The 17,461-nt window shown below is 35.6% G+C and overlaps 1 protein-coding gene across 3 annotated transcripts in view; it reads left to right on the top strand.

Moving 5' to 3' along the window:
• Nucleotides 1-17,461, top strand: part of grid2 (glutamate receptor, ionotropic, delta 2) — a 546,810-nt gene that overhangs the window by 77,642 nt on the left and 451,707 nt on the right. For all 3 annotated transcript variants that reach the window (XM_031903170.1, XM_031903172.1, XM_031903175.1), the window contains exon 2: nt 6,629-6,784. In XM_031903170.1, the coding sequence (XP_031759030.1) occupies nt 6,629-6,784 (156 nt within the window). The remainder of the gene's footprint in view (nt 1-6,628; nt 6,785-17,461) is intronic.

Below are 17,461 nucleotides of genomic sequence, written 5' to 3'. Positions count from 1 at the left end.
TCCCATGGTTACAAAAACACAACCCGCAGATTGACTGGGTCTCCGGTAGAATTCAAGGTTGGGGACCACACTGTGTAGTATCTTGTTTAAAAGGGTCTGTTCTCATTGCTACAACCTCTTTAAAGGGTCTTCCTTCCCCATATACAGCCTTCGCTGATGTATTCTCTAAGAAAGCGGCTGAGTTACTACCTGCACATAGACCCTATGATTGTGCAATTGAATTAATTCCTGGGGCTGTTCCTCCCAAAGGTAGAACCTATCCACTTTCTCTTCCTGAGACTCAAGCAATGGAAGAATACATTAAAGAGAATTTGGAACGAGGGTTCATTAGACCATCCTCTTCCCCTGCGGGGGCAGGTTTCTTCTTTGTAAGCAAGAAGGATGGTGGGCTTAGGCCCTGCATCGATTATAGAAATCTAAATAAGATTACGGTTAAAAATCGCTACCCCCTTCCCTTGATTTCAGAGCTCTTTGATAGGGTTAAGGGTGCTTCGATCTTCACTAAGCTCGATCTCAGGGGTGCATATAATTTAATCCGGATTAAGGAAGGCGATGAGTGGAAAACAGCCTTTAATACTCGTGATGGGCATTATGAATATTTGGTAATGCCTTTTGGGTTATGTAACGCTCCTGCTGTCTTCCAAGAATTTGTTAACGATATTTTTCATGACCTTCTTGGACGCTATGTGGTAGTATACCTAGATGATATTCTGATCTATTCTTCTAATTTGGAGGATCATCGTTGTCAGGTTCAGGAAGTACTACTGAGACTTAGACAGCATCGATTATATGCCAAGTTTGAAAAATGTATTTTTGAGGTTCCTTCTGTTCATTTTCTGGGGTACATCATTTCTCAACAAGGTTTAGAAATGGAACCAACCAAGGTAGAGGGTATTTTGAAGTGGGCTCAACCTCTCTCCTTACGTGCCATTCAAAGATTTCTAGGTTTTGCCAATTATTATAGACAATTCATTAAGGGGTTTTCTTCCCTGGTGGCCCCAATCACGGCCCTTACAAAGAAGGGGGTTGATTCCAGTATTTGGCCCACAGACGCAATTGAAGCTTTTAAACTTCTTAAAGAAGCTTTTGTCTCTGCGCCAGTTCTGCGTCACCCAGATTCCACCTTACCATTCCTCGTTGAAGTTGACGCTTCTGAGGTGGGGGCTGGGGCGGTATTGTCACAACGTCACCCTGTTACTTGTAAGGTTCATCCTTGTGCCTACTTTTCAAGGAAATTCTCCCCTACGGAGGTTAATTATGACATTGGTAACAGAGAACTGTTGGCAGTTAAATGGGCCTTTGAGGAATGGAGACATCTGCTAGAAGGTGCCAAACATCCTGTTACCGTATTCACTGATCATAAAAATTTACTGTATATTGAATCTGCTAAACGTTTGAACCCTAGGCAGGCAAGATGGGCTTTGTTCTTTACCCGTTTCAATTTTATCCTAACATATAGACCTGGGTCCAAGAATTTAAAAGCCGATGCCCTGTCCAGGAGTTTTGTCTCATGTCATAAAGAAAACATTGAACCTGACACTATTCTTCCTAAGGAAGTGATTGTGGCTGCCCTGAGTCCTGACCTTTTGGCCTCTCTCTCTGAGGCTCAAATTAACTTGCCTAGAAACATACCATCTGGCAGGTTTTTTGTTCCAGAAAATTTACGCGAGGCTGTTTTGTCTGAAACTCATGACTCTAGGGTAGCAGGGCATCCTGGCCAAAGTAAGACTTGTTCACTATTATCTCGTTCCCTTTGGTGGCCTACTATGAGACAAGATGTTGGCAATTATATTAACTCTTGTGCAGTTTGCCAACGCTCCAAACCATCTAGGTCTCTGCCTCAGGGGTTATTACAACCACTTCCTGTTCCCGAGAGGCCGTGGACTCATATTTCTATGGACTTTATTGTTGAATTGCCGTCCTCTAATGGTAATACTGTTATTTGGGTGGTAGTAGATCGCTTTAGCAAGATGTGTCATGTCATTCCCCTTCCCGCCCTCCCCTCTGCCAAAACTTTGGCTGGTCTTTTCATTACTAATATATTTAAATACCTTGGAGCTCCATTGAATATTGTTTCTGATAGGGGGGTTCAGTTTGTCTCTAGGTTCTGGAGGGCATTCTGCTCTCTTTTAGGTACTGATTTGTCCTTTTCTTCGGCCTACCATCCTCAAACTAATGGTCAGACTGAAAGAACTAACCAATCTCTGGAACAGTATTTGAGGTGTTATGTGTCCAATAATCAGTCTCAGTGGACTGAGTTTCTTCCATGGGCTGAGTTTGCCTTTAATAATGCCACTCATGCTTCCACCGGGGAGTCTCCTTTTTATATTGTTTATGGTTTCCATCCAAGAGGTTTTTCGTTTTCAGAACATTTTTCTGCTGTTCCTGCGGCTAATTCTATGGTGGAGCATTTTTCAAAAGTTTGGCAGAGAATTCAAAATTCTCTGTCTTCTGCAGTGAGCACCCAAAAAAGGGCTGCTGATAGGCATCGGAAGGAGTCACCAGAATATCAGGTTGGTGATAAGGTGTGGTTATCTTCAAAAAATATTTCACTTAAGGTTCCCTCTGCCAAATTGGGTCCCAAATTTATTGGTCCTTTTGTCATTTCTGACATCATTAACCCTTCCTCTGTTCGCTTAGTACTTCCCCCTGAACTTAAAATTTCAAATACTTTTCATGTCTCTCTTTTAAAGCCTGCCAGGGTGGTTCGTCAGCATTCTCCTCCTCCTCCAGTTTTGGTAGATGGTCAATCTGAATATGAAATACAAAAGATTATTGATTCACGCTTATCCAGGGGGGGGTTACAGTTCCTTATTCACTGGAAGGGATATGGTCCTGAAGAAAGATCATGGGTTTCTGCCACTAATGTTAAGGCTGACCGCCTTATCAGACAATTTTATGCTAAACACCCTGAGAAACCAAGGGGTCCAGTGGCCCCCTCTAGAGGGGGGGGTAATGTAAGAGTACCTGGGCAGCGGGGACGCCCGCCGCTCTCCAGGCGGGGACGCCCGCCTCTCCTTGCGCGCCGATGCGCGCGTCCGGCTCTTCTGGCGAGCGGCGGTACTCGCGCTCCCTCTTGAGCCGGCGCGACGTATGACGTCATCGCGCAAGGCGCGAAATTCAAATATTTAAAGGCGCCTGCGCATATTTTCGTCGCCCAACTTCGGTTTTGCCTCCTGATTACTGTTTTCTGCTATTCTGATTCTGACTACTGTTTTGACCCCTTTGCCTGACCTTGACCTTGCCTGATTGCTGCCTGAACTGACCCCTTGCCTGTTTTTGACTACGTGTTCCGGATTTCGATATTGTACCTCGCTGCCTGTTCAGTTTTGACCTCGGCCTGCTCCACTTCGTCTCAGCTTCCTAAAACTTTACGTTAAACGCAAGGTTCCCTTGCCTGCCCAGAACATTCGCCCTGATCCTCTCACAACAAGTCCTGGCGGCACCCGAGTAGCGGAGGGCTCCACCCGAAGCGAAAGGTGGTTGTTATAGGCAGAAGAGTGAGCTTTGACCGGGATCTTAGCTTTTGTTCTGGGTTTGGGATACCGAGCGTGACAGGGAGGTGACAGATGGGGAGATTAGTTGCCCCGCAACAAATCTTTATTGCTGTGGGAAACTAATCTCCCCGCAATGTCATTCCACTGGCAAGAATGTAAGTCGCCGGTGGGATACCTTGAGTGGAAACTTCAGGTGACTTCCGGAAATCACAGTGATGTGTATGCTATTCCACTGGTGATTTACATTCTTGCCGGTGGGATGGCATTGGAGATTAGTCGCCTGCGGCAATGAAAATTTGTCGCAGGGTGACTAATCTCCCTGTCTGTCACCTTCCTTAATCTCTAAACTAAATCTGGCAGCCAAAAATCTATTGCTCTGTGAGGCTACAATGTTATTGTTATTTTTTATTACTTATTTTACTATTTAGTTTCTCTTGTATCCTAATATCAGCCTCTCATTCAAACCACTCACTAGTTGTTATGGTAATTTGGACCTCATCAACCAAATAGCTGCTGAAACTTAAACTGGAGAGCTGCTGAACAAAAAGTAATATAAATTAAAAAAAAGCTATAAATATATTAGTATAATTTGGCTAAACCCATGTGACCAAGGGAACAGTATTGTTATTTTTATGAGCCATTGTTGCAGCCGCATAGAGAAATTTTCACAGAGATTTCAGTTTGCAAACATTCAGTAATTCTCTAACCTTGAGTATAAAGTACAATTAATTATATAATATATAATTTTGAAGCCAAATAATTATGTTTAGTGGTGAACTTGCTTTTATGGAATGATTCCCTTATATTCAATTAGTAGGCATTAATGAACTTTCCTGTTGAATGTGTTTGTTCTTTTCATCATAGTGGATTTTTTCTCCTGCTCATAAATGCAAATTATAGAACATTGTAACACTTGGATTGCTGTTAGGTTGCATAGCAGGTAGTATAAAGGGGCAATGATTCTTATGTATACCTATTGTACCTTGAAATGTCATTTTTAACTTGAGTAAGTTGAAAATAAACCTTCATTTTTAAGAACTGGGGATATGAAACTATAATGGTATGTCAAATAAGATTATGTTACTATTTAACTTGTGTTCCTAATAATAATAAACTTGTTTATCCTTATAGCCATTTTATATTAATAACCAGAGAAAACAAATAGGACCACATGTGTTAAACAAATTACTATGATAAATGTGTTAGCAAAATAGTTGTTGACATTTTTGTTGCATTTTTTTGAAATACATGTTATTCATTGCCTTGACAGTTGTTCCCTGTAGGTTATAGTTGTCTTCTTTTCTAAGCTAAATGCAACCCAAACCTTGGCAGCCTACCTGGTTGTCATTTTTCTAACCTATTAATCTTTCATTGTCTTTTAAAGTCTTGATCTAGTATGTCTATAATCTGTCTTAACTTTGGGAAGTTATAGAAGACTGTGTTTATAATAATGATAGCATAGTGAATACTGCGCTTATTGCAAAACTGTTTCATAAATGGATTACATTGCATTTATTTTGTTAACTTAAATGCAGAATTTGAAAAAATGGTTTTAAGAGAATTAATTTTTTTGTTTTTTGTTTTCCACAATGAAGTACTTTCCCCAGAATTCCACCATAATTGCAGCTATTCTCATGATGCAATTTCACTGTTCATAGTTGTAAGTGATTCACCAAAAAGTATGCAAATTCATGTGCACGGCACATGGTCCAAAACATTGTATCATTCATACGAGTTTGGTGCTTACACTACTTTTTTTAAAGGTAAATTTGTTATTGGTTTTATAACATCACAAAACAATACAATACAAAACAGTGTTTAATACAGTGTATTGACATTGGAACGGTGTTGAGTAAGGTTTAGGTCAATACAAGCAAGGATACTATTGCTAGGCATTGCAGTTGTCACAGTGTAGTCGGCTGTGTTTAGTTCTGTCGAGTCAGCTATGTGTCCAGATTATCTTGGTTGTACCAGTTTCCCCAGATCTTATCAAACTTATCATATACACCCTTTGTTTCATAGGTTAATTTAATAAGGGGAAGCGCTCCATCCACCAGCCTTCTCCAGAATGTTAGGGAGGGGAGGTTGTCTCCCATCCAGTGCATAATTACAGTTTTTTTGGCGTAGAACATGAGCGTACATAGCCTAACTCTGGCTGCGTTGATGGATAGTGTTCCGTCTATGACTCCTAATAGGCAAGTTATTGGGTCTACTATCTGCGGTGTACCCCGTTCACTTGCTAGTGTTTCCATTATTTTGGACCAGAATTTGTGTATGGGGGACAGGACCAAATCATGTGAAGGAAGTTGGTCCCCGGGGGAATTACATCTTGGGCAGAGGTCATCCTGTCTCCTCCCAAATCTCATCAGTTTGAGGGGTGTTTTGTAGGTTTGGTGCAGAAATTTGTACTGTATGAGCCTATCCTTTAGCTTACACTACTTTTAAATGAATTCTGCAGCTAAATCCAAAATATATGTTCTAGTAATTGCCTAACTCCACAATTAAATCCTGGATTTGATGCATATTTGATAAAAACTATCTTCCTAAAGTCTCTGCTGAGTCTTTGAGTCTTTTTAGACACAGCATGTGGCTCCTCCCCCCTCCCCCACATAGACTAAAACTGCATACAAGTACTCCAAGCTAGCAATTGTGTGTGAGGGCTCAAGTACAAGCTGCACAAATGTGTTTCCTGTGTTATATGATATAATATAGACCATCTTGAATTGAAAGGTTTAGAAAAATTGTAACAACCCACCTGTTATCTATGTTTAGTCTTTTTTACATTCTTTCACCATAATAAAATGAATAAAAGTGTAGTTAATAGAAAATCTATTTTAGCACATAGACCTAAAAACCCTTGACTTCTGTAAAAAAATCCCATTATACCTGACTTGTTATGTGTTATTAGCTGTCATGGTTCTAGTAAGGTTGTTCTTAGTAGAATATATAACAGAGGAGCTTCATAAGTTATTTATTCTCCTGGACAACAATCATAGATTTAGAAGGTTTGGGCTTTCCTTTCTCCAGTAGTAGTAAAGTTTGGTTTTGACAACATACTGCTTTTTGCTGACCTATTCTTTTTATCATAATTAGCTCTTAAATTCATTGAATACTGTGTTCTCCTTTATCAGGGGCAATATTTGATGAATCAGCAAAAAAAGATGATGAAGTATTTCGAATGGCTGTCGCCGACCTCAATCTGAATGAAGATATCCTGCAAACAGAAAAAATCACATTTTCGGTTACATTTGTGGATGGAAACAATCCTTTTCAGGCTGTGCAAGAAGGTAGGAATTTGCTGTTATGTTTTTGTATTTCCATATTTCATTTCTTGGTGTTATTAAATCTGGATACTTGAGGCTTAATACTGATCAAATCAATATTGATTTATTTTACTATACGGCATTTGAGTAGCACTTTTTTGTGGTAATTTTTCCCCTGTTTTACAATCTGCATTGATTATAACATATGAATCCATCAAGTTAGATTATGCTCTTATTGCTGCTTTAGTATCTGAAGTGTATTTTTATCACTTAGTTCTAAATTATCTTTTCACCTTGTAGCAGGAACTAATAATATCTGTATTCTGAAGCAGTGGCAGACTGATTAATTAGAAAATAAATTAGATGTTCTCCATTCATTTTGGGTTGCCAATAATAATCAGGATATTCAGCTCAGATGTATAATTACAGAGTTTTTGATGGTTCTTATGGTTTCAATTCTAGTGTGCAACAACATGATTTTTGATATGTTTATTGTCACACTTAATATTTCTGAATATTTATTATGTAAAAGCTTTGCTTTGGTACAAGAGTTTTTATGTGTTTTTTTTATTGTATTGTCACTACCAGAGCTACAAAAACAGCATACAGCATAGTTTCTGAAGCATTAAATTGGATGCAGATATTCTAATGTTTAAACATTTCATATCAATTATCTGTTTACCTTGTATTGAGAACCAGTCTTTTGTTTATTTTGAGGCTATGATAAGTTGAATAACTAGAAAATAAACAAAAATATACATTTTGGTTGCACAGCTTAAATGTCCAAGCATATAGGGTTTGAATTGAGCCTAGGACCATAATAATGCAAGGCAGCAATGTTATGTACTTCTTTACCATGATCCCCCTTTAGTTTGTGATTTTAGTCCACAACCCTGGGATTTGTTTTTTATTTGAGTTACTATCACCCTTGCTATTTATGCAGATGTATTGTTAAGTATATTTATGTAGTGGCTTTTTGTTTTCATTTTTTTAGAGCTTTTTGACTGTCGGCAACTAAAATTATTTTAGGCAGATGATTTAATAAGTTAATGTATGGTTTAACTTTAGTTCTGCCCTCTCTTAGATGGGGATACATACACATGGTCATATTAGTAAGAAGCATGAAGGTATAAACTTAAAATTGTTTTCATGACATATTACTAAATCACCTTTAGTATGTTTGCAATGCTTGGGTGATGCTTACTTTAAAAGAAGAGATGTTCTTTTTTTTAATCTTATATACTGCTATGGTGCAAAATAAATGTACTTCAAAAGGAAATGATAAATTACTCCTCAGTGCATGATAGAAACTGACTTGAGATATCAGTGACTAAAGGTCAAGACAGAACAGAGTTGGCCAAATGTAAAAGAGGTAACTGTCAAAAGTAAAAAATAAGCCTAAATCATTGGCATGAACTCCATTTTATGCCAATTCTGCAGATACGGCAGAATCTTTTTCAAGCAAAAAATATGCTTCTGAATTAAACCCATGCCCATTTTTTTAAAACTGATGGAAAGATATAAAATCACATTTGGATTTTGTTAACAGATTTCATGAGTAAAACCCCAAAAATAGCTTTTTGCATTTTTTTTTTATAATTTTGCTGCCTTTGCACCCTTTGCTAATTATTTTGCAAGAAGATGTACTTCATGCATATATACACTGCTCTCAGTGAAACCAAATTTAATTTAAAAGAGATTTACAAATAAATAATACATATATGGCCAAAAAGGTAGCAGTAACCAAAGATCAGAAGAGATGGGGCTGATGCAAATTAATGTTAAAAGATATTGATGTGCCATATTACAAGTGTTAAAGATGTAATCTAAAAATAAGTCACAACTTTTACATTAGTCCTAGTAACCCAAAAAGGTCCATCAGATGTTTATTATCTACGAATTAGCTGCTATAGATGGATATACCTGGGCTTGAGAGTTAAAATAACCAAAGTTCCATGTGTCCTCTCACTCCAGATAAAAAGAAGTCTCCGTTTCTGAAGAAGCAAAAAAAAAAGAAAAGTAATACCAATAATAGTGTAGTATTTTCCACTTTAAATAACACACCAATTGCATAAAGTGCTCACTTAAAAATCTGGGATCTTTATAAATTATAACACACTATAGTGATTGTATATCACATCACTTTTAAAAGCACCAAATTCACCATAAATGCTTCTGTGGTATGACAGGATAGAGAAAAGAGAAAACTCTGAAGTGATTTCTGTAAAACTCGTGATATACACACAAATGTTTAGGATCTTTTAGACATTCAACATATACATTGATGCATGCTGAGGTTTAAACTTGTGTTTCCATCAGTCTAGTGGACATTGTAGTGACAAAATAAGCACAATGTATTAAATGTTGATACAACTATGGTATGTACAATATCACTCAGGTTCACCTATGTTGTAAATTCTGGTTGTAAAACTTCTGGTCCATTATTTATCATTTGCGTATGTGATAATTTATCCCAAATTTTCAACCAACCATTTTAAATACACATCATTTTACAAGGTAATGTGCTGCATAAAAATGGTGTGGGACATACATAGCCCTAAAGTATTTACATTTGTATGTAGAATGCAAGCAGATAGGATGCAGCATGCTGTTCATTACAACAAACTGCTATTGATTTTTAAATGGGTCTCTGTCAATGTTCCCTGCAAGGTGAGCAAACTTATAATGAAAAGAGGATTGAATCAGTAAACATTAATTCACATCAAAATAATACTTCAGGGAGACTGAAGCACATGCTCTTGTAAAAACACAGAAGATGAATTTCATTACACATGCTCAACTCTTTTTCTTTAGATAAGTCCCCTTTAATGGATGCAAAATTTAGAATGGATGGAAAAATAACTTATTAGTTGTACTAGAATATAACAACAGCAGCTACTGAGAGTTTTATGGTATTCTAGGAAATGTTCTGTATATCTACAAATGAAGAACTTATCCTGAAGAAATGCATGAAACAAGTAACAGTTAACACATAACAAGGAAGGCAGTTTTGTGAGTGCAGGACTTTAAACTAAAGGAGAATGACCATGGAGTTATGTTTAGTTTTCTAGTTTTTTGTTAAAGCTATAGCAAAAAAAGTAGAGGTATGGGTCCATCCAACAATTATATCATTTACAAGTTTCTTTTTTTTATTTATAAAGTTTATTGATTTTTCAACGTACATTAACCAATGAAATAACATTGCATTAATGACAAGTAATATAAAGTATTAGCATTTTTCTCATGTCATTACAGAGAGATACAAGAGCAGTAAACATTTGGTCCACCACAGTATACATGAATTTACAACCTATATGGCCTTTAGTCCTCGGCCATCCACTCAGTGAAGCTAGTATTCAGGTGGTTTGTATAGGGGGTTTCAGCTAGCATGCCTGATTGCCTCCATTGATCTGATCCATTTTACCTTGATTATAAGCATGTGTAGAGTAGAAAGGGTGGCCATTTTCCAACTAGCTTCAAGTACTATCTTTGTAGCAATGCGTATGTGGGTGACTACTGTAGCTTATTGTTATCTGTAGATTTTAGTGCTCTGATTGATATACCAAGGAGGTAAGTCAGAGGGTCAGGGTCTATTCTGAGCCAAAACAAGGAGGTGTTTCTAAATTATTTCAAAAAGTCATGCTTGTAGTAGCATTTCATTGAAATTTTTGCTTAATAATAGGGTTAACTGCATAATGTTAATCTTAAAATCAAGTCAACTCTGAATTAGTAGCAAACAACATTGCAAATTGTAATTTTCAAGAGAGGCTTAGTTTAAGGTGCACCCATTTCTGTTTTTCATAGGTTTTTTTTTTAGTACGATTATATTTTTTGTGCACTACCAAAATAAGCAATGGAACCATTGGAAACAATTTTATTATTGTAGGGCCTTGATAATTCTTTAAAGGGATACTGTCATGATTTTTATGGTATATTTTTTATTTCAAAATTACACTGTTTACATAGCAAATAATTCACTCTATGATTTTAATTGTTATTCTTGAACCAACAATTTTTCTTTTTTTTTAGTTGTAATTTTGGTGTGTAGATAGCCATCACAGTGCATTATGCCTAAGCTTTCAGAAAGAGCCAGTGCTAAACATTATAACTGCTTTCAGGTAACCTGTTCCTCCTACTCCCACGTAACTGGAGTCAGACTTGAATTTCTTACTATTGAGTGCTATTCTGATATCTACTGGGAGCTGCTATCTTGCTACCTTGCCATTGTTCTGCTGATCGGCTGCTGGGAGGGGGCTGATATCACTTGCAGCTCAGCAGTAAAGTGTGACTGAAGTTTATCAGAGCACAGGTCACATGGCTGTGGCACCCTGGGAAATGAAGAAAATGGCTAACCCCATGTGACATTTCAAAATTAAATATAAAATTGTGTCTTTGAAAAATGAATTTCAATGCAGGATTTTGCTGGAGAGGCTCTATTAACTGATATGTTTTGAAAAACACATGTTTTCCCATGACAGTGTTCCTTTAATTACCTTTATACTATTATAAAACTTATAAAGAGAGGTAGAAATGGGCATGAACTTTCTACCATATATAAAAATACCATCCTATTTCTGAATCTGTTTTGATGAATCTGCCCCTATATGATAATATCGTATTTGCGATCCGAAAGTCACAAAATTTTCGTATCCGGGCGGGAAAACCTTTCTGACTTTGATGCTTCTGTCCATGTTTTTTGAAGCCTCCCATAGGACTCAATGGCACTCTGCAGCTCCTACCTGGCCAAAGGAAAGTCACGATACCGAAGCTTGAATGAATCCGAAACTTTTGTACTCGTTGAGACAAATACGATTTTGTCGTGCAAATTGTCGCAAAGTAAGGAAAAGTTTCGCAAATTAACAAAAAAGTCGCAAAAAATATGCACAGTACGAAAACTTTAAAAAAATACGATTTTTTTGTATTTGGAAACAATCAAACTTTGATGAATGTGCCCCATAGTAATAGAATTATTTTTATGTAAAATATTATAATTTGTGTTACAGGACTCATGGAAGCTTTTGTGTTCAAAAATAATGTTCCCATATAGTGAAAGTAAAGTCTTGTGTGTTTAAAGGGTTATGGAACATCTTGGGGACATCTGATATTCTTTTACTGGCAGTCTTTGGTTCATGATATTTTTTAGTGCTAGTTTTATAAAAGTTTCAATAGCATTGTACACTGTCAGTCTTTCAGTACAGAGACAGAAATAGCAACTTTTAAAGCTCTTTGTAAAAGAGATAATGTTTGCAATTGAGTCACTTTAAGCTTTTTTAAGATTTTATATTATTTAAGAAAGTATTTTATTTTAGCAACAAAAGTGTTAGACTGTATGCACACAGCGGGGGTGGCATGTTGTATTAATGTTTAGATGCCTTCATCAAAAACAGCATTGAAAACAGACTCTGACTCATAAGTAAACAGTTGAATATACTGGATGTTGAATGTTGACATTTTTGTATGAGAGTTGATTTCATGGAGATTGAGAGCTTACTTTTATATGTTTTTTTCTTCATAAGTGCTTCACTTCTTAAATAATTTTAATGGATGCATTAAACAGGGCCTTTTGGTTTACCAAACACCTTATTCAGCAACCTAGCTAAAACATTTTTATTGTTTTTGTCAATACTGGGGCCTATTGACATAATATAGTTCAGAAAGTATCAGTTATGTCCAATTAACTTTTTGGTATATGTCCAGTACATATTCAAAATAGTGATTCACAGAGTGGAACAAACAGGTCAAAAGTGACCTGTATATGCAGACTTGTGGGTGTATTTTTGTGCTCAGCAACTGAGAGACAATTTAAGAACCAAAATATATTTTCTGCTTTTGCTTTTCCATTCTACATATCATATTAGAAGTGCAACTGTTCTTATTGGCTGATTATAAGGCTAGAATGTATTTTTGATAATATTTCTATTCCATTATTTCTCTCTAATATTAAGCATGTGGCCAAATACCGTAGTAATTATTTTGTTCCTTACAATATTAAATTCTCATGTGTAGGCTTATTAGATATGGTTGCTAGAAATTACTGTTTGTCTCCTTTTTATTTATATTTCATCCAACTGAATTATTTTTGATTATGAAAAATCTTCTCATATCTAGTTATATAATACGGCAAACTCTAAAATAAAAATATGCAAAAAAAAAAGAGCTAATTATTTTGTTCTCTTTGGCAAGGGAATGAAATCAAGTCTTAATAGGAAATTAGCAGCTAGGGTTTATCTCTCCTTGAGCAGGGGTGTCTAAATCACTAGCTCAACCAATGTTATTGATCAATATGTGTTAAGCAAAAAAGGATCTTTTAATCCTTTCCTGCACTACAGTTATTGATGCTCAATTAATGGAGCTAAAGGCAAGCATTGTATAAGTATCATTTGCATCCTTCAACCAAGAATACCACTCATCAGTGTTTCCTTTTTCATGTGTTTTTTTTTTATAATAGAAAGCATGTCTACAAAGTTTTTAATATAATATTAACAATAACCCAAAATATTTTTATTTTGCACATTATATTTCAAATAAATAGATATAAGACTTCCCCCAGATCATATGAAACTGCAGATTTGACTCATTGATGTACATGTCTCATATATATATATATATAAATATACAAAAATATGTGTGCAAAAGGCCATATGTAATGATCTATTGTTCAACAAGAGCTTTTATATCATACTTACTGAGAAATCAGATCAAATCTATAATGTAAGGATCATTGCAAAATAGAGATTTCTATTAAAATGTATCTTTAAATATTAAATAGGACAGCTATGGTAAGGCATATGTTGAAGCTACCATTTCTATTAGGCAGTTATTAATGTTAATAAGCATCATATATTTAATACCAAAATACTTATTTTTTACAAGGTGACCTATTATTATCTGTCAGTAGCAGGGCTTTCTGTTTTTGTTTGTTTCTCTTTGCTGATTGTTTGACCCTATGCAATATAGTCTCTAGTACACCTGTTTTACTGCTTTAGAAATTTACTATAGTATCTAGACGTCAATGAATCATGACATTTTTTTCCTAAAGACTTGAAAGTAGTTAATTTGCATGAGAATTATCTTAATGATCATAATGGTTTTAAACACAGATTGAAACATTTTTAACTTTCAATTCTCTTCTAATTTCTACTGATTTGGATTGGGCAAATGCATGTTTTCTTCACCTTAAGCAAAAATTTGGCTACAATATAAATCAACAGCTAATCAGTTTGATTCAGTTAGAATGATGATTTATATGTAGCAAATTGGTCCAAATTATACCAGAACATGGTTTATATTACTTGTTTTGCTTATCTTTGGTAATGGGAGGTCCTGAACAACAAGTCTAGAAGGTTATCTTTTGTATGGTATTAGTACTACAATAAAAAGGTTTTCTGTTTATTGTTATGCAATAGCATTGAGCCACAAGAGAAAGTTTCAGATAGGTTAAGGGAGAATTTTTGGAACAGTTACAATGGCTGGTCTTTTTGGTCTATCTATTTAGGTTTAAAGTTAAATTCATTCTTTTTTTATTATTATTAGCATTTATTTATAAAGCCATATTCCATAGCGCTATACAATAGGTGGGTTTCATACACTGGACATACAGAGTAACACATAAAGCAACTAATAACCGATACAAAAGTGAAGAGGGCCCTGCCCACATTTTATTTTGGCTTTATAAATCAGCAACATATTTAAAAGTATTGTATTTAAAAGTTTGCAGTTACTAATTTTTATGAGCAAATCTGTCCCATTTTACTTCACTGAGAAATTCATGAAACGGCAAACATTTCATGAAATGCAGCTCTGGCACAACTTTTTTTTTTATTTTTTATGCCACACTGTTTTTTGCATAACCGAGACTTTTTTTATGCGACCATGACTTTTTTGATGTGACCACAACTTTTTTTTAACATGACCGCAATTTTTTCTCGCCACCACCATCAATGGTGCAATGCAGAATTTCACTATAGATCCATGCCTGGCGAATAATTTCTCTCACCACTAGTTATTAATGTATATAAGGACTGAGTTATTATAATAATTTTTGTCAATTTTTTAACTCTCCCACAGGTAAATAAAAACTGCAGTGATTAAGTTCACTTTTCCTCAGGAAGGGGTTGCTCACCACAGTTTTTGATGTTTAAGGTTCCATGAGGCTTTATAATTACAATTATTCCATTATTTAAGTGAGTAACTACATGCCCATAAAGAAATAATTCTTTATTGGAATAGGATTAGATATTATAGTAAACAAGTTGCATAAATGTAATTATTGTATATAAAAACATAGGCAATACTAGCAAGAGAAGGTTACAGTAAAATGTTGTACTGTGGTTTTCTTTAAAGGGAGTGTACACACCTTTTCTAACATAAGCTCAATAAATAGGGCTTGTTTCTTACATATCAGAACACCAGAGAAGCTGATAAAACAATTACTCAGTCTGTGAAGCCCCTGATAATGAGCTGCTTAAGGGGCAGATTTATTAAAATATGAGTTTAGAGCTTAATACATAAAGACTCATCCAGTCTCTATTCATTCCTGTGGGATTTTTAGAAATGTATTTATTAAATTCTAAACTCTAACTTTCACTCATAGATAAATAGGCTTCTAAAAATCCTGTAGAAATGAATAGAACCTGGGTGAGTATTGAGCTCTAAACTCACATTTTAATAAATCTACCCCTAAAGGTTGCTGGTTATAGAAGGGGGGTTTGTTTAAAGGTGTATAGGGAATGCTAAACATATTGCCCTGATTTTAAAGTGATACTGACACCAATTTTTTTTTTATAAAAATGTGAACCTACTTCCAAACCTACCTATAGGTCATGTTGACTGTTTTTTAACTAAAAGTCCTGTTTCTCTGCATAAATCCTACTGAAGATCCTGAACCCAACTGTCTCGCAACCCAACTGTAGCTTCTCAATCTATCAAAAGCACTATGTCATAAACTGGGGGGATTCAGCTTGGCGTTTGCTTCAAAGAGTTCCCCCTCCCTCTCTCGCTCCTCGCATCGCATTGTGAACTAGATAGCAGGCAGGCTTGATCTTTCCATTGCCTCACTGCTTCAAAGGGCTGCCCCCCTCTCTTCTCTTCGCACAAAGAATTTAAACAGCAGGCCAGCTTAAGCTTTCCTGTGCCTGCCTGTTTCTAAGGGCTCTCCCTACCCCCTCCCCATTACAGATAGACAATGGAGCTGAGCTTATGTCACACACCGGCTGAAAGCAGAAGGGCTATTGCAGGTTTGTGATTGAGAATATTTATTCACTTGGGAGGCATTTAAATTAAAACCTGGAAGAGGGTAACAAACATGGCTGCTCTGTGGGTCTGTAATTCATGCTACCATAATTATGAAGTGAAAAAACTTTGCAGATTTAGTTTATAAGGAATTTAAAGTTGATACAAATTAAAACACAATAGCAGGTGTAAAAAATTTTTTAACTGGCTGTCAGTGTCACTTTAAAGGAAATAAGTGATGGTAAGTTTAGTAAATATAACTCAACTTTCAAATTAGTACTTTATCATGGCAAAAAATAGGAAAATAGTTTTTTTTAAAAATTAATGGTACTTCAACACAAAATTCAATTTATTGTGCTTTGTTATTTAAGGTGTTAGGTGCGTACTGTCCCTTTAATACAAAATCAATTAGTTGTACCTTTGTGTATACAACTCACTTTGGGGCCCCTCATTAAACCACAAATTTTGGGTGTTTAAATCACAATTGGAAAAATTGGAGTAAAATGTCACGAAAATGTCACGACAATTATTTTCTTGGTCATACAAAAATATTGTGTTTGCATTCTGAAAGACACAAAATTTTCGGATCCAAACATTCATAAATGGCGTGAAAACCTTTCTGGCTTTGAAACCTTCAATGTATAATTTTGAAAGCATTCCATAGGACTCAATGGCACTCTACAGATCCAACCTGGCCAAAAGATATTCACGATGCTAAAGCTTGAATGAATTCTGAAATGGTTGTGGTTGTTGCAAAAAATACAGCTTTTTTGTGGAAAAATCCAATATTGTGGTTTCATGAATGGATCCCTTAGGTTTACGAATGTTCGGATCTGAACACTTTATGATTTTCGGAATGCAACCACAGTATTTTTGTACGACCGAGAAAAGAATTTTTGTGGCATTTTCAAACATCAGAGATTATTGTGGTTACTCCGAATTTTTTCCAATCATGATTTTAAACACCCAAAATTTGTGGTTTAATGAATAGGCCCCTTTGTGTAATGAAGACCAACAAGCTCTTTGAGTAAATGCCTATTTTAGGTTAAAAAGCCACAAGACATATATGGACTAATACAGGTGAAATAGCCAGTATTGAAAACCATGAAATGTGATACTCATTATTTGAATAATACAGACAAGATGAGAATAAAGAGTTTTTTGATTCATGGTTCATTCTTATTAACAAAATTAATTTAAAAGGGCAGCAGTCATGTAGCAATATAAACAGTAGCAGAATGAGGTCTTACTAATGTAAAACAAGTGTAATGTTAAAATGATAAAATAACAATATTATACTGGATGATTATGAAATTCACAAATTATCACATTTATTGCATGCTCTTTCAGTTAAGACATCTCTTCCTTATGTTTCTTTTTAATGCTAAACTATCATAGTTGTGTTTTTTTTAATGGTTAGACAGTGTAAACGAAATCTGTTTTGGCTTGTTTTATTTTTAATAATTTATA

The sequence above is a fragment of the Xenopus tropicalis genome, chromosome 1 (assembly GCF_000004195.4).
Source record: "Xenopus tropicalis strain Nigerian chromosome 1, UCB_Xtro_10.0, whole genome shotgun sequence".
Lineage (NCBI taxonomy): Eukaryota > Metazoa > Chordata > Amphibia > Anura > Pipidae > Xenopus > Xenopus tropicalis.
The sequence above is the reverse complement of the archived record's forward strand: the minus strand, read 5'-3'. Positions and strand labels throughout refer to the sequence as shown.